The sequence below is a fragment of the Podarcis melisellensis genome (genome assembly GCF_964234715.1).
Source record: "Podarcis melisellensis genome assembly, chromosome: 16".
NCBI classification, from domain to species: Eukaryota; Metazoa; Chordata; class Lepidosauria; order Squamata; family Lacertidae; genus Podarcis; species Podarcis melisellensis.
Window position 1 is genome coordinate 29,441,601 of NC_138533.1, and position 23,532 is coordinate 29,465,132.

At 46.2% G+C, this 23,532-nt stretch overlaps 1 protein-coding gene across 1 annotated transcript in view; it reads left to right on the forward strand.

The window, feature by feature from the left end:
- Positions 1–3,628: 3,628 nt before the first annotated feature.
- SEPTIN5 (septin 5) overlaps positions 3,629–23,532 on the forward strand; it is an 82,617-nt gene continuing 62,713 nt past the window's right edge. Inside the window, exon 1 of the mRNA XM_081893408.1 lies at positions 3,629–3,748. Within this exon, the coding sequence (XP_081749534.1) occupies positions 3,659–3,748 (90 nt within the window). The 5' untranslated portion in view covers positions 3,629–3,658. The remainder of the gene's footprint in view (positions 3,749–23,532) is intronic.

Consider the following 23,532-nt stretch of genomic DNA (forward strand, 5'->3'; position numbering starts at 1 on the left):
CCCACAAGGTGAATTGTACAAAAGACCTGCTGTTCTGTACGGCTCCAGTCAACATTGCCGACACTCGGCAAATACAGGTTTGAGGAGGAGGCGGCAAATTCCTTTCCAAGCTTGAGTTTTAGAAATGATTAAGCTGCCAGCCTTAAAAATAGACTTGGCATGCCATGGGTCCAGGAGAGCACAGTTGTACAGAGATGCTGGATTCCCAGCCTCCACTCTTGTTACACCGGAGTGGGTGTGTGTGGGAATATTAAACCTTCAAGACTTGTCCTAGGAGCAAGCTCGCCAGTCGAGTCCCTTTCCAAATACACTTTTCTTTTGCCAGAATCTCCCTTTCCTATGCAAGCAATTGAAACCCAATAGGCCATTTGCAAGATTGCCCAAGGTGGAGAAACCAACCCTTGCTAATTTGATGGAGGGTTTGGCTGGGGAAAATAGTTTATTTCCAGGGGGAAATAGTTTTATTTCCAATGTGGATGCCCATAAAGGCTCTGTTCCATTTCCAAACAAGTTCAGGCACCTCTGGGTTGTAGCCAATGCTAGTCCTACTCAGAGTAGACCCATTGAAACTGATGAGTGTGACTAACTCAGTTTCATTAATTTCAATGGGTCAACTCTATGACTTACCGTAATTTTTGCTCTATAACTCACTTTTTCCCTCCTAAAAAGTAAGGGGAAATGTGTGTGCATCTTATGGAGCAAATGCAGGCTGCGCAGCTATCCCAGAAGCCAGAACAGCAAAAGGGATTGCTGCTTTCACTACGCAGCCATCCCTCTTGCTGTTCTGGCTTCTGAGATTCAGAATATTTTTTTTATTGTTTTCCTCCTCCAAAAACTAGGTGCGTCTTGTGGTCTGGTGCGTCTTATAGAGCGAAAAATACGGTAGTCTCATGCATGTATTTTTTATTTGAAAATGTCACCTACAACTCATCTAGGTTACACACATTGGTCTTCGAGGGCTGTTTTAGTGCTGCTGTCCAGCAAGCATGTTGTACTACTCAGGGAAAGGTAAGTGACCTACCTCGGATGGGGTCGCACTCTGCCAGGTGTGTAGTTTGGAGATGCTCTTAGATGCAACTCTGTCACTGGAGGAACAGGTGTCTAACAGGTGTCTTCAGTGACTAGGAGAGCCTTTTAGCACCAGTGTCGAAGCAATGATTCTTCAGCATCAACTTTGTTGAACTGGTCATGTCGTGCAGATGCCTGATCATCGTCTTCCAAAGCAACCTCTATATTCCAAACTTAAAAATGGAAAACATAATGCTGGTGGCCAACAAAAGAGGTCTAAAGACTCTCTCAAGGCAAATGTTCAAAAATGTAGGATAGACACCGACAACTGGGAAACACTGACCTGCAAGCGCTCCAATTGGTGAACAGCCTTTACCAAAGGTGTCATGGGCTTTGAAGATGCTCGAACTCAGGACGAAAGGGGAAAACATGCTAAGAGGAAGGCGCGTTTGGAAAACCCTCACCGTGATCAACTCCCACCTGGAAAACCTATGTCCCCACTGTGGAAGGACGTGTGGATCCAGAATTGGCCTCCACAGTCACTTATGAGCTCATTGTTAAGACCTTGTTCATGATAATCTTACCTGGCTACGAGGGATTGCCAAAGAAAGGAGAGAGATGCAAATCACCTTGAGACAGTGGTTTAAAAGGCAATTGATGAATTAACTTTAATAATCATATTAATATGCAAACACTGCGAGCATTTTTATGTCTACTTTGAAGTAAACCTCATTGAATTCAGAGAAACTTACTCCCAGGTAACCCTGCTGCATAAGGCTGTTGCAATCAGTAAGTTTATTTACTCGTTTACTGATCCTCTTATATTCTAATATCAATATTCCCCCCCCTCAAAATAAACTTCCATACATTTCTGTGTATCTTGAGTTCTTGCGCACACACGTACACACACACACACACAGAGAGAGAGAGAGAGAGAGAGAGAGAGAGAATTACAATGACTAGCAAAACAGAGATATTAAAGCCTCGGCTTCTGCCTTCATAATGTCTGCTTTGTCTGTCACTTGTAATAAATAGATGGTTTTAGTGACTGACACATCATCTCTCAAACATTCAGAACAGACTTGTGATGCTTTAAAAATTGTGCACAGGCTTACACTGCCTTTTTTTTTACTTAATAAAATCCATATACCGCCCAATTGTAGAAACAACCTCAGAGCGGTTTACCAAAAAGCAGTTTATTTTTACATTTAGGAGGAGAATAAACAAATAAACTGCTTTTTGGTAAACCGCTCTGAGGTTGTTTCTACAATTGAGCGGTATATGGATTATTTTAAAAAATAAATATTTGTTTATTCTTACATTTATATCCTGCCTCCCCACTCCAGAGAGGCCAAGGTGGTATGCACACCTCTCTCCCTCTTCATTTTACCCTCACAACAACCCTGTGAGGCAGTTTGGGCTGAGAGAGGGTAACTGACCCAAAAGTCACCCAGTGGGCTTCATGGCTGGCTGCGAATTTGAACCCCAACCTCCCAATGTCCTAGATAAAGGTAAAGGGACCCCTGACCCTTAGGTCCAGTCACAGACAACTCAGGGGTTGTGGCGCTCATCTCACTTTATTGGCCGAGGGAGCCGGCGTCATGTGGCCAGCAGGACTAAGCCACTTCTGGCGAACCAGGGCAGCGCAGGGAAACGCCGTTTACCTTCCCGCCGGAGCGGTACCTATTTATCTACTTGCACTTTGAACTGCTTTTGAACTGCTAGATTGGCAGGAGCAGGGACCGAGCAACGTGAGCTCACCCTGTCGCGGGATTCGAACCGCCAACCTTCTGATCGGCAAGCCCTAGGCTCTGTGGTTTAACCCACAGCACCACCCGCGTCCCAATGTCCTAGCACTTTAACCATTACTCCACACTGGCATGCATGTATGTGTCATAAAAACACATATAACGCAGACACACACTTTATTATCTATCACCACCCAACAGCTAGACACGCACACATGCAGAAGACCCTGTTTCTTTGCGAGCTGCTTAAGGGCTTCCAACTTGGAAGGCAGGCCCAGAGCCATGCTGCTCACTTACCCGCCCCCCCCTTTCCATCTGATGTCTGCGAAAGAGTAATACTAATAACAAAAGGGAGAACGGAGGATGCTCTGGAGACACGGCCAGCCCTGGCCACTCGCTTGCAGGCTGGAAAAGGAGGCGGAGGATGCAGATAGGGTGGCTCAGGGCGAGGCTCTGATTGGCTGAGGGCTGTGGGCAGGGCTGGGCCGCATCCTGCCCCGCCTTCCTTTTTTTAATTTTTCTCCCTCGGCCAGCCTCTCTAATGCAGCAGCAGCAGCGGCGGCAGCAGCAGATTCTGGCTGACAGGCGCATGCAGAGAGAGAGAGCCCTTTTTGTAGTCAGGAGGGAGGACCGGAGGGAGAGCAGCAGATCGGAAAAGAGGGTGGCTCGCCTCTCCGGAGGAAGCTACATCTGGTGCAATCCCCTCTGATCCCTTAGGAGAGAAAAGATGAGCACGGCCATACGATACAAAAGCAAGCTGGCCAACCCAGGTAAGGCTCCTAATGGGTGCGTTTGCATTCATGCATCTATATTATTATTATTATTATTATTATTATTATTATTATTATTATTATTATTATTACTACTACTACTACTACTGGGACTGATGCTGGACGTTGCTAATGCCTTGCCGTTTTATTCCCCTCCTCTCCGACCCCCTCCTGGACATCTCTTGCCGCTTCCCAACGTGTCCCTTTGCAGAAGAAAAACAGGTGAGGCTGATTTTATTATTATTATTTTATTTTCTCGGTTGTGGCTCTTTTTGTCCCCAAATGATGATATCAGCCCTGTTCAGGGAAGTTTTTAATATGTGACATTTTAGTGTATTTTTCATCTTTGTTGGAAGCCGCCCAGAGTGGCTGGGGAAACCCAGCCAGATGGGCGGGGTACAAATAATAAATTATTATTATTATCAAATCAGGGCGCCTCCCCCGAAAAAGAGGCGCATCCCTTTTCTTTGCTGCTTTAATGAAGAACCTATTCTCCACCCCTCCCCCACCCCCTTCATCCTCTTTGTCAGCCCCTAATCTTGAGGGACTTGTGGAAGGTTCATTGTACGTGTTCGTGTGTGTATTTTGCTACCAGTCTGTCTGTGTCGGTAGCTGACACTGGGGAAAGCAGGGAGGAGAAAAAGGAGCTCTGTTTCCTCTTTAATGGCTGGAAGAAAAATCCCATGATGGATTCTGGTGGAATCCACTCTCTGTGTGATGCTGGCGATGGCGTTGTGGGTTTCATGTGTTTTGAAGCAAGGCTCCACACCCAGTGGATGGTCAGACAACCCGACTTGGTCGCCCTCGTGGTGCTTTAGGGCACGATTGGGATATCTGTGACCTCTCCAGCATGTTTTTGGGCTCCATCCACCATCATGCCAATTGGCCAGGGATGATGGAAGTGGAATGCATCTAGACTTAGGACCACAGGCCAGGCAGGTGGAGATGGCACAGTCAGCCCGCGTTTCTCTGGGATCCTTCTTTTGACATTAAAAGCATGCTGTTGTTGCTTTCCTTTTTGATACTTCCCTTCCTTGCTGTGGTCCACACAGCATCCTTTTGGCACACATCTCTCTGGAGATTTGGAACATCTCTCTGCCTGTTTGCGTGAGCTTGGAAGGGGTGATGTAACTAGAATGCATCAAGGAAGACTTGTTTATCTGTGACTTCGTTTGCGCCTTTGTATTTCTAGCATCTAGCAGAAAATGGTGTATGTGTGTGTTTGGTGTGTGTGGCTGATCTATCTGCTTGCCTTTTAAAATGTGGGTTTGTTATTCGGCGTTCTAGGATGAACCGAAGCCTGGGAGTGTGTCTCTCTGTGTATTTAATGAGAAATATTTTTTTGTTCCTGGTGATTAAGCTTCAGCATCAGCCCAGGGAGTGAACTGAGACTGGCTTGGCCTTCCAGTATCATGAATCATTCTCAATGGAGATACAGGAAGAGTTGAATTAATGTCTCTTGGCTTGGTGTTCAAGGTTTGGTGGGACAGAAAATCCAGAGGTTAAAGGAATTGCAAGAAAAGAAAAGCTTGTTCCGGTATTTGGTATTATAAACTGGATTGTGTGTGACACACACACACAGAGAGAGAGAGAGAGAGAGAGAGGGAGAGAGAGAGAGAGAGAGAGAGAGAGAGAGAGAGAGAGAGAGAGAAGATAGTTTATTCTGCAATTACCGTCACAATTGGCCTAGGGAGTGAATGGGGTGATGCTTCAACTCTCCTGGTTATTAATCATTTCTGACGGCAGATAAGTGCAGACTTGAAGTGATGGCTTTGCTGATGCTCATTGAATCTGGGACTTTCTGTGTGCTCAGCCACTGAGCCATTGCACTTTCTTGAGAGAAGGAGGATGAAATCTAGGGGGCAGAGAAAGGGGTGACTTCAATTCCCTTCTCCTAGACAAGAGGCAAACTTTCTAAGAGATGCTAAATGACTCTGTTTTAGAGCAGTTGATTTTGGAACCAACCAGAGGAGCTGTGACCCTGGTCTTCGGGGACCTGACTTCAAAGGAAAGAATCCGGAACGTGCATTCTCCCCTTTTTTCATTTCTTCCTTTGCGGCTTGGCTTGAACTTAAGCTGCAAAGGAAGATCCTCACTGAAGGCATGGCTTGCAGGCACCAGAACCAGCTGTTGTGGAAGGCACAGCCCAAGGAAGATGGCCAGGGGAGAAGCCTGTGGGACTGGATAGAGAGGCCTGAAGTTCTTCCAGCACGATCAAGATCAAGATCTGGAATTCCTGGTCTTTCTGGACTCCAACTCCCATCAGCTTCACACAGCATGGCCAATGGCCAAGGATCATGGAAGCTGGAGTATAACCATATCTGGGCGGGGGAACAGGTTGTCCACGCCTGGTGAAGAATGCTGAGCTTGTTGTTGTTTAGTTGTGTCCGACGCTTCGTGACCCCATGGACCAGAGCACGCCAGGCACTCCTGTCTTCCACTGCCTCCCGCAGTTTGGTCAAACTCATGCTGGTAGCTTCGAGAACACTATCCAACCATCTCGCCCTCTGTCATCCCCTTCTCCTTGTGCCCTCCATCTTTCCCAAGACCAGGGTCTTTTCCAGGGAGTCTTCTCTTCTCATGAGGTGGCCAAAGTATTGGAATCTCAGCTTCAGGATCTGTCCTTCCAGTGAGCACTCAGGGCTGATTTCCTTCAGAATGGATAGGTTTGATCTTCTTGTAGTACGTGGACCAAATGTCTGATTTGGTATGAAGGCAGCTTCCTATGGCTGGGTCCAATCCCTGGCACCTCTGGGGGAATCGGAGAGCCAGTGTCAGCCAGGGTAGACCAGGGGTAGGCAGCATAGTGCTCTTCAGATGTTGGACTACAGTTCCCACCAGCACTAGCCAGTATGGCCAATGATCAGGGATGATGGGAGTTGTAGTCCAAAGCATCTGCAGGACAACACGTTGACTGTCACTAGGGTAGATAATACTGGGTTAGGTGGATGAATAGTCTGACCTGCTAAAAGAAAAAAAGGGTTGTAGACAATACTGAGATAGGTGGCCCACAAGTCTGACGTGGCATATAGCAACACCAGGGACGCGAGTAGTGCTGTGGTCTAAACCACTGAGCCTCTTGGTCTTGCCAGTCAGAAGGTTGGTAGTTCAAATCCCTGTGACGGAGTGAGCTCCCGTTGCTCTGTCCCAGCTCCTGCCAACCTAGCAGTTCGAAAGCATGCAAGTAGATAAATAGGTACCACTGTGGCAGGAAGGTGAATGGTGTTTCCGTGTGCTCTGGTTTCTGTCACGGTGTGCCATTGCACCAGAAGCGGTTTAGTCCTGCTGGCCACATGACCCGGAAAGCTGTCTGCGGACAAATGCTGGCTCCCTAGGCCTGAAGCAAAATGAGTGCCGCAAGCCCCTAGTCGCCTTTGACTGGACTTAACTGTCCAGGGGTCCTTTACCATTTATAGCAACACCCTATATTCCCAGGAGTGACTACCTGGCCATAGTGGAAATTGGGATGCTGGACAAGATGGGCCTTTTCTGTCTGATCTAGCTGGGCTGCTGCCATGTTCTTGGCGCAGTAATTCTCAAATTATGTGCTGGGATAAATAAGTCAATTAAAGGCACACATGTTCCCCAAGTAACTGCCTTCTTCACTTTAGGCACAACCAAGATAGATAGCTATCCTATATACCAGGAGTAGCCAACATGCTATCCTTCAGATGTCATTGGACTCCATGGTCAATGGAGGACACTAGGATGGAGAAGGTTGCTTTAGAGCAGGGATGGGGATCCTGTGGTCCTCCAGGTGTTGCTGGACTACAGTTTAATTCACCTCTGACCATTGGCCATGTTGGGTAAGGTTGATGGGAGTTGTAGTCCATCAACATCTCAAGGCGATAATGTTGGCCACCCATGGAATAAACAATTCTGAGTCAGACGAACCAATTGATGATGCTATCGTTACTGCTTCTTCTACATAAATCTCTCTCCTGCCCTCCATTAGAATTCCAGTGTGGTGTAGTGGAGAGTCAGTGTGGTGTAGTGGTTAAGAGTGGTGGACTCGTAATCTGGTGAACCGGGTTCGCGTCTCCGCTCCTCCACATGCAGCTGCTCGGTGACTTTGGGCTAGTCACACTTCTCTGAAGTCTCTCAGCCCCACTCACCTCACAGAGTGTTTGTTGTGGGGGAGGAAGGGAAAGGAGAATGTTAGCCGCTTTGAGACTCCTTAAAGGGAGTGAAAGGCGGGATATCAAATCCAAACTCCTCCTCCTCCTCCTCCTCCTCCTCCTCCTCCTCTTCTTCCAAAAGCATATGTATCTTGCTAAATGCACTTCAGGAACTTTGGAAAGGAGACTTTTGAGATAGGGCAACTTAGAGTTAAGAGTGGATGGGAAAGGGTTGGGACCTCCGCTGCTCTAAATCCCCCCTCCTCAAAAGCCTGGGGGAAAAATGAAACCTACGTTTGCAACTAACGTTCAGTTAGGCACGCCCTCAATATGTCTGCCATGTTGGATTTGACCAATGGGGTAAGGAACCTGCAACCCACAGGCTGCACAAGAACCTTAATTTCATGAAACCCACAGAGACTGTGTGGCTCGCAGAGATCTGTACAATCTTGTGATGTCTGCACACCATTGGCTCAATGGTCCTACACAGAAGAAAGGTTCCCTGACTCTGCCATAAAGGTCAGCACATCAAATGCCAATATTACCTCAAGATGTTTTGCTGAGAGATCTGTTGTTTTTCAGACCAATATGGAGACCTTGCATTTTTCAGAACTGCCGTCCTGTGTGCCTCCGTCCTGTGTGCCTTCGGGGGGAAAAGAAAGGTCACCACTAATTCTGCTTACACAGGTGTAACTTGAGAACTGGCCCTCTGTCAACTAGGCACGCACAATGGGATTGAGCTAGTAAGTCACAGAGAAACACGAAGCCTTGGTGGGATAAGAATAGGTTTAGCAGCATTGCTGGAGACAGAAGGCATTTTTCTGCATCTGCATCCAGTCTTGTAGCTAGGCAACACCCGGCATCTGTACTCTTTCAAGATGCACTTCAAGGAAGAAACAGTGCACAATAATAAGTGTGACTACCTGTCTGTGTGGCAATTAGGGAGCACGACGGCATGTTAATATTAGCAGCTCGAAATGCTGCGAGGTCATTTCTCCCCCGCTGCGTTTCAAGCTGAATTTGCATGGTGTTGTTCATATCTGAGAGAGGGCAGGGGTGCCCTGAAATGTCATGCATACTGGGTTTCCCTGCTCCTATTCACAGAGCTGTCACCTGCGCATGTGTGCTCATCTGCGCATGTGCGGTGACTGTTAAAGAGTATGTTCAAATTAGGGCTTCCTCTGCGTCCAGTTTTCCAGTCGGACTGGAAGCAGAGTAAGTGGCAATAGGAACACACCCTGAGATTGTGCAGAATTGCCGGGCAGATTTATGTGCCATGCTCACATTGCATAGGCAAAAGTTGGGGCAGTGGCGTAGCAAGGTCAGGTGGTACCCAGGGCAGATTTTTTTTGTCACAACCCCCACATTGAAATCCCCCCTTCCTCTCTCCACCCCCCCGTCAAAGAAAGCCGCGCCCTGTCCTCCTCCAGCAGCCTGGGAGCGCACAGGGCAATGGTGCGCCGCCTGCCCGCGACTCCCAAGCCTCCCCTGAGCTGTCAAAAGGAAGGGGGAAAGCAAGTGGCAAAGCAGCGCAGCTCCCCGCCTTTCCCCGACGGCTTGGGGTAGGCTTGGGAGTCACAGGCAGGAGGGCAGTGCGCCGAATGTCACCCCCCTCAGTGTGTGTGTGTGTGCAGCCACGCTCAAAGCTCACGAGGCAAGGCAGAGTCCCCCCCAAGGGCGGGACATGGACGAGATGGGCAGGGAGAGCCTGGCCAATCGCTGGGAAGGGGATGCGTCGCGTCACGACTCAACCATGCTTGGTTCCACAGGCAGCGCCGAGTTGCATTTTGTCACCCCCCCATTGATGGCACCCGGGGCAGTCCGCCCCCACCGCCCCCCTTCCTCCGCCAGTGTTCAGGTAGAGGCCTTATTGAAACCCATAAGCCCACTCTGTGGTCCCCATCAATTGGAGTCAACTTATGCCCCTTCCTGTAGCCTGGAAAGAAAACAGTAGCTAAAGGAGGCATAGCAAGAGGTAAAGGTATGGGACGCAAAGCATTGCAGTTTTATAATTTAGGAAAAGGATGACCAATTAGTACCAGAATAGAGTGGCAGAGGTGTGTGAAGAAAATAGACAGGGAGGACTTAGGACACCCAGTGGGACCCAGTGTAAATGGAGGGCAGACCCACATAATAATAATAATAATAATAATAATAATAATAATAATAATTAATAATGCTCTTTTTGCCCAAACTGGATTGTATTCATAGCTTGCTTTCACTCCATTAGCTCCCCTCAGTCTTGGGAGCAAGTTGGTGCCTCTGGGATGAGGAAGAAATTAGATTCAGTTTGCATTTAAAGGCAAATCTATCTATATCTATCTATCATCTATCTATATCTATCTATCTATCTATCTATCTATCTATCTATCTATCTATCTATCTATCATCTATCTATATCTATCTATCATCTATCTATCATCTATCTATCTATCTATCTATCTATCTATCTATCTATCTATCTATCTATCATCTATCTATCTATCTATCTATCATCTATCTATTTATCATCTATCTATCTATCTATCTATCTATCATCTATCTATCTATCTATCTATCTATCTATCTATCTATCTATCTATCATCTATCTATTTATCATCTATCTATCTATCTATCTATCTATCTATCTATCATCTATCTATCTATTTATCTATCTATCATCTGCATGGTGCCTGGATATTGAAAGGGCTGGGATAACAACCATCCTACTATTATTATTATTATCAATAATATTTTGCCTTTCCCCAGTCTGGAACTCAAGGTTAAGACAACCTAGATAAAATACAGAACTCTGGAAACACATAAAAGACAATAGCTGAAAATGCCACTGTTGAAATATAAGAGAATTAAAACCATATAATTTTTTTTAAGGTCTATTAAAATTCAGATACTGCACTGCAGTATTAAAATCCTTTTCTTTGAAAGAAGCACCACTGATCTTACAGACATAAATCTAGATAGATTTGGCAAAGTGCTGGACGTACCAAGCTGTGTGTCCCACCTGCCCTGCCCTCCATGGGCTGACTTGCCCTCAAGTGCCACAGAAGACTCTCTCCCATCAACAGCCTCGGACAAAGGCCTCATCCATACCACCCCACCACTTTAAACAGTCTTGACTTCCCCCAGAGAATCCTGGGAACTGTGGTTTGTTACGGGTGCTGAGAGTCGTTAGGAGACGCCCTCTTCCCCTCACAGAGCAACAATACCCAGATTTCTCTGGGAAGAGGGATTGACTGGGAAACCACTCTGAGAACTTTAGCTCTGTGAAGGGTCACTGGGGTCTCCTAACACCTCTCAGCGCCCTTAAGAAACTACACTTCCCAGGATTCCTTGGGTGGGCTGCTTAGAGTGGTATGATACTGCTTTAAATGTATGGTGCAGATGGGGCCTTGGTGTGCCCAGAGAGGGCACCACTCCTTTTTGAACGGGCAGCTAGTCCATTGTGTTTCAGCGGAGAAGCGTGTGACACTACACTGGTACCTCTGGTTGCGAATGGGATCAGTGCCAGAGGCCCGTTCGCAACATAAGAAGAGCGCAACCTGCAGCGGCGCATCTGCACACTTGTGGGTTGCGATTTGCCGCTTCTGCGCATGTAAAGGTAAAGGTACCCCTGCCCATACGGGCCAGTCGTGTCCGACTCTAGGGTTGTGCGCCCATCTCACTTAAGAGGCCGGGGGCCAGCGCTGTCCGGAGACACTTCCGGGTCACGTGGCCAGCGTGATGAAGCTGCTCTGGCAAGCCGGCACCAGCGCAGCACACGGAAACGCCGTTTACCTTCCTGATATAAAGCGGTACCTATTTATCTACTTGCACTTAGGGGTGCTTTCAAACTGCTAGGTGGGCAGGAGTTGGGACCGAAGACGGGAGCTCACCCCGCCGAAGGGATTCGAACCGCCGACCATGCGATCGGCAAGTCCTAGGCGCTGAGGTTTTACCCACAGCGCCACCCGCGTCCTGCGCATGTGCATGATGCCATTTTGCGTGTCTGCGCATGCACGAGCGGCGAAACATGGAAGTAACCCTTTCTGGTACTTCTGGGTTGCCGCGGGACGTATCCTGAAAGAACGTAACATGAAGCGAACGTAACATGAGGTATGACTTTGAAAATAATGTCAAGGAGAGTAACATTTATTGAAATTTTGGAGTTGTCAGAAGGCAATGTCTGCTTCCACAAACTCTGCCGTACAAGCTTTGTTGTCTTGGCGTGTGTCTTTTGTGGGCATCTGAAATATGCAGTAGATCTTGTTTTCCCAATTAGCCTTGAACTTCTGACTATCAGCGTGTCCCATTTTCCTGCGCCTCCTGATTAGACACAGGGCTGTCTCTATATTTGGAGAGACTTCTTTTCCACCCCTTTTTGCAAGATCTACCCACTCTTTGTAACAATGACTCATGCCATCAAAGGATTGCCTTTTGCACAGACCATCTGGGGAACCGTCTGTGAGATGGCTTATCTCAAGAACGGTATTATAGGCTAAAGAAATGCAGGGATCGATCCATAGGTTTTTTGGACTGTAGGACTGTTAATGTAAATATTAACGTAGTTATCTTCTGCTATTTATTTTATTTAATGATATCATCAGTGGCTCATGGCCGGAGCATTGAAATGCTTTATCTCTTACTAAATAACAGGGCACACACTTTTGAACAATTAGACTCATAAAATGATGAATGATAATGAAGTACCACCTTTTTATGTTTTTAAGGCCATTAAACCTTATTGCTGTCCGAGTTTTACCCCCCTGTGGGATTTGATTTAGGATTAGGTGGGGGAACATTTTAAGGCACTTCTGAGTTTGCATTTTTCTTTTTTTCTAAAGAGAAAGTTATCGTGAAAATTCACCAGCACTTTAGTGCTAATATATTTCTGCTAATTTCTGCTGATATATATGCATGTTTGGTGCAATTTTTGCCCAATATACACATTTTCGCAAAGCAGTTTCCTTCAATATATGTATTTTTGTACGCATTACTTAGAGTACACATTATTTGAAAAATTAAGAGGAGTGTGGATTTCAAAGGCTGGTTGTGTTGTGAAAGGTGTGATTTAGATAGGTACAGTTTACAGACAAACTGAATCTTATTTCTCCCCCTCTTCAGAGTTACCTTTTTGTAAAAAAAACAAACCCAAAATCTCCCAGCCAGTTTCATCCTTGAGTGGATCCCATGAGGTCTTATCTTCCTGTGTACTACCTTGAAGTAAATGCTGTGAAACTGTTCTGGAGGACTGGACCTCAAACAGGAATGGAATAGATCGGTCCACTTGTTGTTTTTCTCATGTATTATATGCCTACGGACTACAGACATTTGCATTGTTTTGGAATATATCTTTTTACAAGTTTTGTATCACAGAATTGTAGAGTTGGAAGGGACCCAAGGCAAACTGGTCCAAGCCCCTCTAGTATAGGAATCACAGCCAAAGAATCCCTGACAGATGGCTATCCAACCTCTCCCAAGAAGGAAAGTCCATCACCTTCTGAGGTAGTCCACTCCACTGTTGAACAGCTTTGACTTCCAGAAAGTTCTTTCTAATGTTTACTTGCGATCTCCTTTCTTGTAACTGGAATCCATTGGTTGGGGTCCTCCCATCTGGAGCAGCAGAAAACAATCTTGTTCCATCATCTATGTGGCAGCCCTTCAGATATTTAAAGTGTCAATCGTGGCCATCTCTTAGTCTTCTTTCCAGGCTAAACTTGCCCAACTTCTTCAACTGTTCATCATAAGCCGCTTGGTTTCCAGACCCTTGAATATGTTGGTCACCCTACTCAGCACATGTTCCAGCTTGTCGATATCCTTCTTAAATTGTGGTGCCCTGAACAGTAAACTGAATGCGTTGTATTCTAAAATACGTGATTTTTGTACACATTATAACCTACGATGTTGATTTTGTATGCATTTTAAAACTGGGAAATATATTGTGAAATTCAAAGAAGTGTAAAAACAGTGTTCCAGTGTGCATATTTACCATTTGCCAGTTTGTTTGGGGGCTCAGTCCAAAGTACTAGGGCTGCCACACACACAGATTTTCCCAGACATTACTGGGATTTCAAAAGCGGAATTGATGTCAGGGGGAAATTTCAGAAAGGCGGCACTTAGTCTTGGATCTTATGCAAGTCAATCAAAAAATCGCAGTTTTTTTGGCTCAACAACATTGGGGTCTTCGGGAAAAAAGCTCACAACTTTCGGGGTGTCCTTGTTTTTACTTTTTGAAATATGGCAGCCCTAAAGGTACTCACAAGGGACGCGGGTGGCGCTGTGGGTTAAATCACAGAGCCTAGGGCTTGCCGATCAGAAGGTTGGCGATTCGAATCCCTGCGATGGGGTGAGCTCCCGTTGCTCGGTCCCAGCGCCTGACAACCTAGCAGTTCGAAAGCACGAAGTGCAAGTAGATAAATAGGTACCACTCCGGCGGGAAGGTAAACGGCATTTCTGTGCGCTGCTCTGGTTCGCCAGAAGTGGCTTAGTCATGCTGGCCACATCACCCAGAAGCTGTACACCGGCTCCCTTGTCCAGTAAAGCAAGATGAGTGCCGCAACCCCAGAGTCATCTGCGACTGAACCTAATGGTCAAGGGTCCCTCTGACTTAAGCCTCAAATATCTGCAACATCCCCTCCTTCCCTACAGATCCTCTTGGGTGTAAACATCAGCAGAGGGGAGACCCTCTTGGTTGTCCTCAGAAGTTGGACAGCAGGTGAGAGTATTCCAGGGAAGAGGGTATTCTCTGTGGATCCCCAAGTGGTGAATTCCTTCGCCTCAGAGGCAAGTAGTTATTAGGATTTCTTTTCTCTCTGGACTCTGCATTCTTCAAGTGACTGGCCTAGAAGCAGCAGATGTGAGAGCCAGAAAGCCACATCAGATGTGCTGTGCTTGGACAAGCTTCCAACTGTTTACCTCAGGATTCCTCAGGGTAATGTGATAAATACATTGCTCCCTTTTCAGTGGGCAAAGATTACGGTTGTGTTTAGGTGTCAGAAGTCAGCTTGGAACAAACCTTTAAATGCAAGGAGACTGAAAACTACCCCCCCACCTTATACTAGACAAAGGAACTTGATTTATTATTAGCGGCAATATTTAGGAACCTCAGAAACTGCCTTATACTAAGCCAGGCCATTGGGCTACCTTGGAGGATATTGTGTGCACTGATTGCCAGTGGCTCCACAAGGTCTCAGATGGACATTTTTTTTTCTGTTGCCTTTGCAGCAAGCAGAGGAGAAGATCACTAGAGGTTTGGAAGCAGCTGGTTGAAGAGGTAGAGGCTGGAAGTTAAAGTCGTCTGATTTCACTGGTGCTTCCAGATAACCTGTGCCTTGGGCATTTATTCTGATTTGTTTGCAAAGAGATTAGACGATGTTGAATTGTTTGTGGGGAGCTTAGATGATGTTGCATCAGTGTGCCATTCCATATTTTCCCATTGCGTGTGTGTGTGTGTGTGTGTGTATATATATATATATATATATATATATATATATATATATGCAGGTTTTGGTGTCCTCGGGTGTCTTCCCGTGTAAAAGTTGGGGTGTCTATATATATATAGTCTTATCTATCTATCCAGTGCTTTTTTCTGGGGGTACACATACCCCTAAATATTTTGTGAATCTTTATACTTTTGTCCATTTACTGTATTAATTTCCCCCGATTACTTACATCATAGGAGCCTACACAACACAAAGCACTGTTGCTGTATGTAGGTTTTATTTTATTTGCTTTTTATCTTATATTTTTGAAATGTACAACCAGTCTTTTCCCCTTTAATTTTTTTGGGGGGCCCCAAGAGAGCAGGGCCCTAAGCTATAGATTGTTTAGCTTGTACGTAAATCCGGCACTGAATAAAAATAGGGTTGTCCTATTATTATTATTATTATTATTATTATTATTATTATTATTATTATTATTATTCCATGTATACCCCACCCATCTGACTGAGTAGCCCCAGCCACTCTGGGCAACTTCCAACATATATAAAAACATAATAAAACATTGTTGTTTGTTGTTTAGTCGTTTAGTCATGTCCGACTCTTCGTGACCCCATGGACCAGAGCACCCCAGGCACTCCTGTCTTCAATAAAACATTAAACATTATAAAACTTCCCTATACAGGATTGCCTTCAGGTGTCTTCTAAAGGTTGCATAGTTTACGCATCTCCTTGGCTTTGAGGGTGTCACATAACTCCATACCCTCCAACATTTCTCTGACGAAAATATGCACGTCCTAAGCAACAGCGGGACATTCCAGGATTAAATTAGAAATCTGGGGCTGTCCCTGGAAAATAGGGACACTTTGGGGGGTCTGGTCTCCTAGCAGCTTTTGATATTACATGCTGTTTTGCTGCCCCCATAACCTGCTTGGGGCATATGCCCTCTCCAGCCCCTGCTTGGCCCAGGCCTGTGAAAACTCCTGAATATTTGTACAAAGTAGGTCTTTGGACTCTGGCCACAGAGAAGTCATCTGTTAGCTCTGAAAAGCTCTGGGGAAAAGCCTGTCACAAGAATCTGCCTTCTACTTGGTCAGACGATTTGGCTATCGGCCCTTCCCAAAGCTCAAAGCTGCTGCTGCTTCTTCTTCATCTGCTTCTAGGTCAGAGAGGAACACCAAAAAGTAAAGAAAAAATGCATCTTCCTTCTCTCTTGGAAAACTGCCTGTTTGGTTTCCTTGTGCCCAAATGCAGCCTGCCTATCTGCGCTGCCTCTCAGAACAAGACAACAGTTGGGATATTAGCCAGGCTGGGTCAGGTGTAGGTCAGAAGGTTTTCAACCTCGGCCAGCCTTCACCTCCTTCTGCACATCTGTCCAAGCGGCTCTGCGGCAGGAGCCCCTGTCGTTGGCCAGATGGCCTGTTTGAGGCACATGGGAAAGCTTCCCCCGCCCCCCCCCAGTGGAAAATGCACCTCAACAATATCTGTCCTCTGCTGCCTTTGAGTCGGTGGCAAAAAGGAGGTCAGGAAATGCATGTCCCAGCGGCTGGAGGCCTGCTCATCAAAGCCTTGCCAACAGCATCGTGGAGCCACTGCTGGGCTCTTCTCCCTTGAATTATTAATCCGACAAATGGATAAAACGGCCCGCAGGGAGGGGGAAGAATCTTTCCGTCCATGCACTGTGTTGTTGACATGGGACCCAGCCATTTGCAGAATATAAACTCTGAGTACTTTTTACCCTAATTGGATTTTCCATTATTTGCCTCTCCTTGTTCTGTCCACTCCAGCAATTTCAGATGCATACATTTGGGGGCAATGTAGAATTTTGGTCCATTGAGCAAAGTATGGTCTACATTCAGAGGTGGGGATTGCTTCCTGGCTGGAGGATGAGATCTTTATCTTCCCCACCCCTATTGGGCCAAAATGGACAAGTGGGCGGGGCTGCTCATTTGTCAGTCACTTGGTGTCATAGTGATGTCAAGTGATTCATCTATTTGAAGCTGTGATTGCTGTCACTTTCAAGTAAAGGTAAAGGGACCCCTGACCATTAGGTCCAGTCGTGGCTGACTCTGGGGTTGCGGTGCTCATCTTTCTTTACTGGCCAAGGGAGCCAGCATACAGCTTCCGGGTCATGGGGCCAGCATGACTAAGCCGCTTCTGGTGAACCAGAGCAGTACACGGAAATGCCGCTTACCTTCCCACCAGAGCAGTACCTATTTATCTACTTGCACTTTGACAAGCTTTCGAACTGCTAGGTTGGCAAGAGCAGGGACCTGAAAGGTCACTTTCAAGTAGCCTTTTGTAAACATCCTTTCAAAGGGGGTGGGTCCAGGTAAAATGCTCTCTGGAGCAGCACCCTCCCTCCTGTAAACTTTGCTCCAGCAAGTTTTTTTGGTCCGTTTATACATTTATTCCTTTTTTCAAAAAAAAAAAAAATTATTTGATTTTACAGGTTAAATTTATTACAATATCAAATCCATATCCGTAAAATGAGATTTCTCTAAATCTTGAGACTTCCCCCCAATTTTTAAAGCCAGCGGGGTGGGAAAAGGTTGTTTCTGAGAGCGGTTTGGCAACCAGCTTTAAGACAGTTTCCGCAGACCTGTTTGAGCAATTGGGAGCAGAGGCGCTGTCTCAAAGCCTTTGCTAAAGCTTATTTGAAGTAGCTCTCTCAGGAGATTGGCTTCAAAGTGTGCTTTTGCACAGGGCTTTAATCCCTTCTCAGATGATGAGTAGCGATTAAACCTTGCTGCCTTGGCTTCAGGATCCTGTTCTTCGCTGGGATCAAGATCGCACAGCCAGTGCAGGATTAAACCCTGTCCTCCTACCTGTCAGTTGAAAACATCGGTGACCTCAGTCACTTGACAGCTGGGAGAGGTTTGGGGAATCTTTCGTTGGTTTTATAGTTATACGTTGTACTAAGTGCGGATTATAAATTTGTAAAGGGACACGGGTGGCGCTGTGGGTAAAACCTCAGCGCCTAGGACTTGCCGATCGCATGGTCGGCGGTTCAAATCCCCGCGGCGGGGTGCGCTCCCGTCGTTCGGTCCCAGCGCCTGCCAACCTAGCAGTTCGAAAGCACCTCCGGGTGCAAGTAGATAAATAGGGACCGCTTACTAGCGGGAAGGTAAACGGCGTTCCGTGTGCTGCGCTGGCTCGCCAGATGCAGCTTCGTCACGCTGGCCACGTGACCTGGAAGTGTCTCCGGACAGCGCTGGCTCCCTGCCTATATAGTGAGATGAGCGCACAACCCTAGAGTCTGGCAAGACTGGCCCGTACGGGCAGGGGTACCTTTACCTTTACTTATAAATTTGTAAAAGAACAAAATAGGAACTTATGTTTATCCTGCATTGCGGTGGGGGGGGGGTTTGGACTAGATTACCCTTGGGGTCCCTTCCAACATCTACAATTCAAAACCCATCAGCATTTCTGTGTGTGTGTGTGTGTGTGTGTGTACATGTTGACAGGGAGTTCCTCAGTACACAGAGTAATTCCCCTGTGGTCAGTAATGTGGTCTGTGTGTTCTTTGCTTTTTTAAAAATGTCAGCACTATGTTTAGCCTCAAAGCAAAGGGAGGGAGAGAAAAAGAAAGGGGGAAAAAAAGTGCTGCCTGTTTACTGTTGCACATTCTTCGTGGAAGGGTGGTTTTGCAAATGTCCCTCAACTGTCAAAGATGTCCTAATGCGATTCACATGGCTTGTCATCTTAATGGCACGAGAGCAAGATCCAGCACGTCGAGAGCTGAAAGCCTCTGATCAGGTTCTCTAACTTGCTTCCCGATAACGTCCCAACCATAGTCTCAGCGACGGCTCTGCTATTTTCAGGGTCTGAGGATAGATTTTATCTTTGCTGATCTCAGGGTTGTGCTCTGCATAGAACTGGGGCACATTTTAATGTCTCTAAAGCACTTAGCCTGCTCCTGCCGCTAAGAAAAGACACCAATTGCAAATACCAGGAATAATGACCATTGCCTGCCCTCAAGCTTGCAATATGAAGCAGCTCAGGGCGGCAATACTTCGAGGACAGCCTCTCCCCATATAAACCAAACCAGGCCCTGAAATCATCAACTGAGGCCCTTCTTCAGGGCCTGTGCCTCCTCTGTGAGAAGTCTGGAGTGTGGCAACACGAGAGCGGGGCCTTTTCTGCAGTGGCTCCCTGTTTGTGGCATGCTCTCCCCAGGGAGGCTCACCTGGCACCTTCACTACATATCTTTAGGTGCCAGGAAAAAATATTCCTCTGCAACCAGGCCTTGGGCTAATTAAACAATCTGCAGCCTTTTAAACTGTTGGTGGAGAGAGGTGTTCTTTTTGTTTGTTACTATGGTATGTGTTTCTGTGTTATACTGTGAATGGCCCTGTGATTCTTGGATAAAGGGCAGTGTAGAAATATAATAAATAAACAAGTTTGAAATCTATTTTTTTATTTATTTACATACAGTGGTACCTTAGTTCTCAAACTTAATCCATTCTGGGAGTCCATTCGACTCACGAAACCAAGTTCAAAAACCAAGGCGTGGCTTCCAATTGGCTGCAGGAGATTCCTGCAGTCAACCGGAAGCCGGGTCGGACGTTTGGCTTCCAAATAATGTTCACAAACTAGAACACTCACTTCTGGGTTTGCGGCGTTCGGGAGCCAAAATGTACGCGTGCCAAGGTGTTTGAGAAGCAAGATTTGACTGTATTCATAAACAACACTTTTTGTGTGTGTGTGTGTAACTGAAAAACAGAACATGACAACAATAACATCAGTAAAAACTGGCTGATAAAAATTCACGATCCAAAGGCCTGTGTGGGCAGGACAATTTTTGCTTGGTAAATGATTTTTTTATTGAGTTATAGAAAGCATGTAGTGGATGCAGAACTATGCAGTCAAAGTACATCAGAGTAAGGTCTGCAACAGCGTCTGATGCGCTGTTACAAAACTTCTTGTCACAGAACAATCTTTAGAAGATAGCTAAGGGAAAACGGGGAGGACTCCTGACAAACTTCTAGTAGCAAGGAGTTCCACAGGGCAGGGCCTGCCACACTAAAGGCTCTGTCTTTGGTAAAGGCCAGCTGATAACCAGGGGAATATGCTTGCTCAATGTGTGGAACATCCTTTTGTGATAGGCAATAGGGTGGGAGGGAGGAAATGCTTCTTGTGCTGCGATTCCCAAGTTCCTGGCAGCTGCCTGCCTGGGTTTTGACCTGTCAGTCATGGGATGCCAGAACAGTTTCCCCATCCCTGTCTTAGAGGGTAGCTGGAAGCTGAAGGATTTGATTGGCCAGGGTGAGAACCTGCCTGGGGACCGCAGACGGATAAAATGAATCAATGATATATGGTTGTTGAGTGAAGTGAACTATATAATGGTTAGATAATGCCTTATAGCAGATGAAACTCTGTTTGCCCAGCTTGAAGGAAACTTTGTTTTGGGATGGATTTTGGGTGTGGAGGTGACCTGAAACTTTGTGGGAGTAACAAAGTGAAGGGTGTGATTGTAGCCTGAAAGAGTATTGTTCTGAGTTTCTAGGTCTGGTAGAACAGGTAAGGCGTGAACTGAACAAGCATCCCAAAGAGAAATTTAAGGCAAAGGAGTGGAAATACAATTCCAGCAAAATCTTGGTTCAGAGAGGTCCTCCTGGTTTTTCTTCCACTGGTTAGTTTTCCCCGAGGCGAAGGTTTGGTTTCACGCAATAACATATAATAGGTCAGGCCTAAGGGACGCGGGTGGCGCTGTGGTCTAAACCACAGAGCCTAGGGCTTGCTGATCAGAAGGTCGGTGGTTCGAATCCCTGTGACGGGGTGAGCACCCGTTGCTCGGTCCCTGCTCCTGCCAACCTAGCAGTTCGAAAGCATGTCGAAGTGCAAGTAGATAAATAGGTACCACTCCGGCGGGAAGGTAAATGGCGTTTCCGTGCACAGCTCTGGTTCGTCAGAAGTGGCTTAGTCATGCTGGCCACATGACCCGGAAGTTGTACGCCGGCTCCCTCGGCCAGTACAGCAAGACGAGTGCCGCAACCCCAGAGTCATCCACGAGTGGATCTAATGGTCAGGGGTCCCTTGACCTTTACCTATATTTTGCTTGGAGGTTTTGCTACAGAGCGGTTTACAAGAAATATTAAAAAAAAAAAATTCTTTCCAGTAGCACCTTAAAGACCAATTAAGTTAGTTCTTGGTATGAGCTTTCGTGTGCATGCACACGAAAGCTCATACCAAGAACTAACTTAGTTGGTCTTTAAGGTGCTACTGGAAAGAAATTTTTTTGTTTTGACTATGGCAGACCAACACGGCTACCTATCTGTAACAAGAAATATTAAAATTATCAATAAAACAATTTTTTAAAATAAAAACATTCAAAAATATATTTAACAATAATGGATTAAAATGTGTCAACCACCATGTGTTTGGAGAAGCTTGTGTGAACAGAAACGTTTTAAGCAGGTGCCCCAAAAGCCTGATGTAAATATAAATATAAAGCGGTATTCAAACTGATTGATTAGAGAAATTGGAAGGGAGTTAGTGGGCCACCACAATAAATATTGATTTGATGCCAGCAGCATTAACCAGAGCCACCTTTTCTGCCAAATAATGGTCAGGGGTCCCTTTACCTTTAGGTCAGGCCTGGGAATCAAAGGTGTAGTGCTTTGGGGTTCTAGTGGCTTGAAGACCCCTTACTCTTTCTGTAGCAGGGGTCCTGTGTCCAGCATCCTAGAACCACAAGTAAGCACAAAAGGGGAGCACTTTAGGCACTGAAAAGTCTCTCCCTCACCTTTGCCCTGACTGGAGCCAATAAGCGTGAAAAGAGGTGAATCATCCATTGAGGATTGGCTCCTAAGGTCACTCTGCAGAAGGACATGGAGAAGGAATTCTGTATGCTCCAAAGCTAAGCATGTAGGCACCATAAGGAGTTTCAGTTTCAAGAGAATGGCGGGCAAGTTCTGTTTCGTGCTGATGAACTTAAAGGGAAACTGTTTTCTCCAATCCTCACAGTGGTTTAGCAATCCTTCTCTCCAGGGAATAGGGCTGGGCAATATATCGCCCCAAACCAGTTTGAAATCCGTATCGGGATATTGGTGTCATAATAATCGACCCGGCGCTGTATCGCGAATCATGGGTGTGTGTATGTTCTGTGCAGGGCCGGATTTAGGTTTCATGAGGCGCTAAGGTACTGAAGGTAATGGGGCTCTTTATATGTCCGGCTGTACTTTGTCAACAACAAATTGTTGCTGTTTTTTGTGTTGAATATATGCTCTACTGTGGTACCTCGGGTTAAGTACTTAATTTGTTCTGGAGGTCCGTTCTTAACCTGAAACTGTTCTTAACCTGAAGCACCACTTTAGCTAATGGGGCTTCCTGCTGCTGCTGCGCCGCCGGAGCACGATTTCTGTTCTCATCCTGAAGCAAAGTTCTTAACCCGAGGTACTATTTCTGGGTTAGCGGAGTCTGTAACCTGAAGCATTTGTAACCCGAGGTACCACTGTATAGTAATTTATGGACCTAATAGGTATCTAAAGCCATTTGCACATAACAAATAGGAGCCTACACAACACAAAACACTGTTGCTGTATGCAGGTTTTATTTTATTTGTTTTTTATCCTATATTTTGGAAATGTACATCCAGTTTTTTCCCCTTTAAATTTTTTGGGGGTCCCCCAAGAGAGTGAGGCTCTAAGCTATAGCTTGCTTAGCTTATACGTAAATCTGACACTGGTTCTATCCATAAAATCGCAACATGGGAAAAACTGTGACGCCAGCCAATGCCTTTAGAGAGCTCCATCCTAATTTCAGACATTTTGATATAACAGTATATCACAATGTTTAGCTGGTGATATATCGTGATGTTGAAAACCAGATATTGCTCAACCCTACCAGAGAACTCTGGCTTTGGCCCCCACAATAAAGTATTTGAGGGCCCACCCCCAAGTTGATGGGCGCCACCATTCAACGGATGTGTGTGCACTGCATCATGTGATCGATTAAGGAGGGCGGGGCTTACCTGGACCCCCACAATCCTTTATTCCAGTTGCCACCTCTGTTTGGGAGAAAGTGAACACACAAATGCACATACTAGTGCAATTAATAATAATAATATAATAATAATTTATTATTTATACCCCGCCCATCTGGCTGGGCCTCCCCAGCCACTCTGGGCGGCTTCCATAAAAACCAAAAATACAGTAAAATATCACACGTTAAAAACTTCCCTGAACAGGGCTGCCTTCAGATATCTTCTGAATGTCAGGTAGTTGTTTATCGCTTTGACATCTGCTGGAAGGGCGTTCCACAGGGCAGGCGCCACCACCGAGAAGGCCCTCTGCCTGGTTCCCTGTAGCTTTGCTTCTCGCAATGAGGGAACCGCCAGAAGGCCCTCGGCACTGGACCTCAGCGTCCGGGCAGAATGATGGGGGTGGAGACGCTCCTTCAGGTATACTGGACCGAGGCCGTGTACAGATATGGATTATGTGTGGTGCAGCATTTAAAGTGCTGGACTAG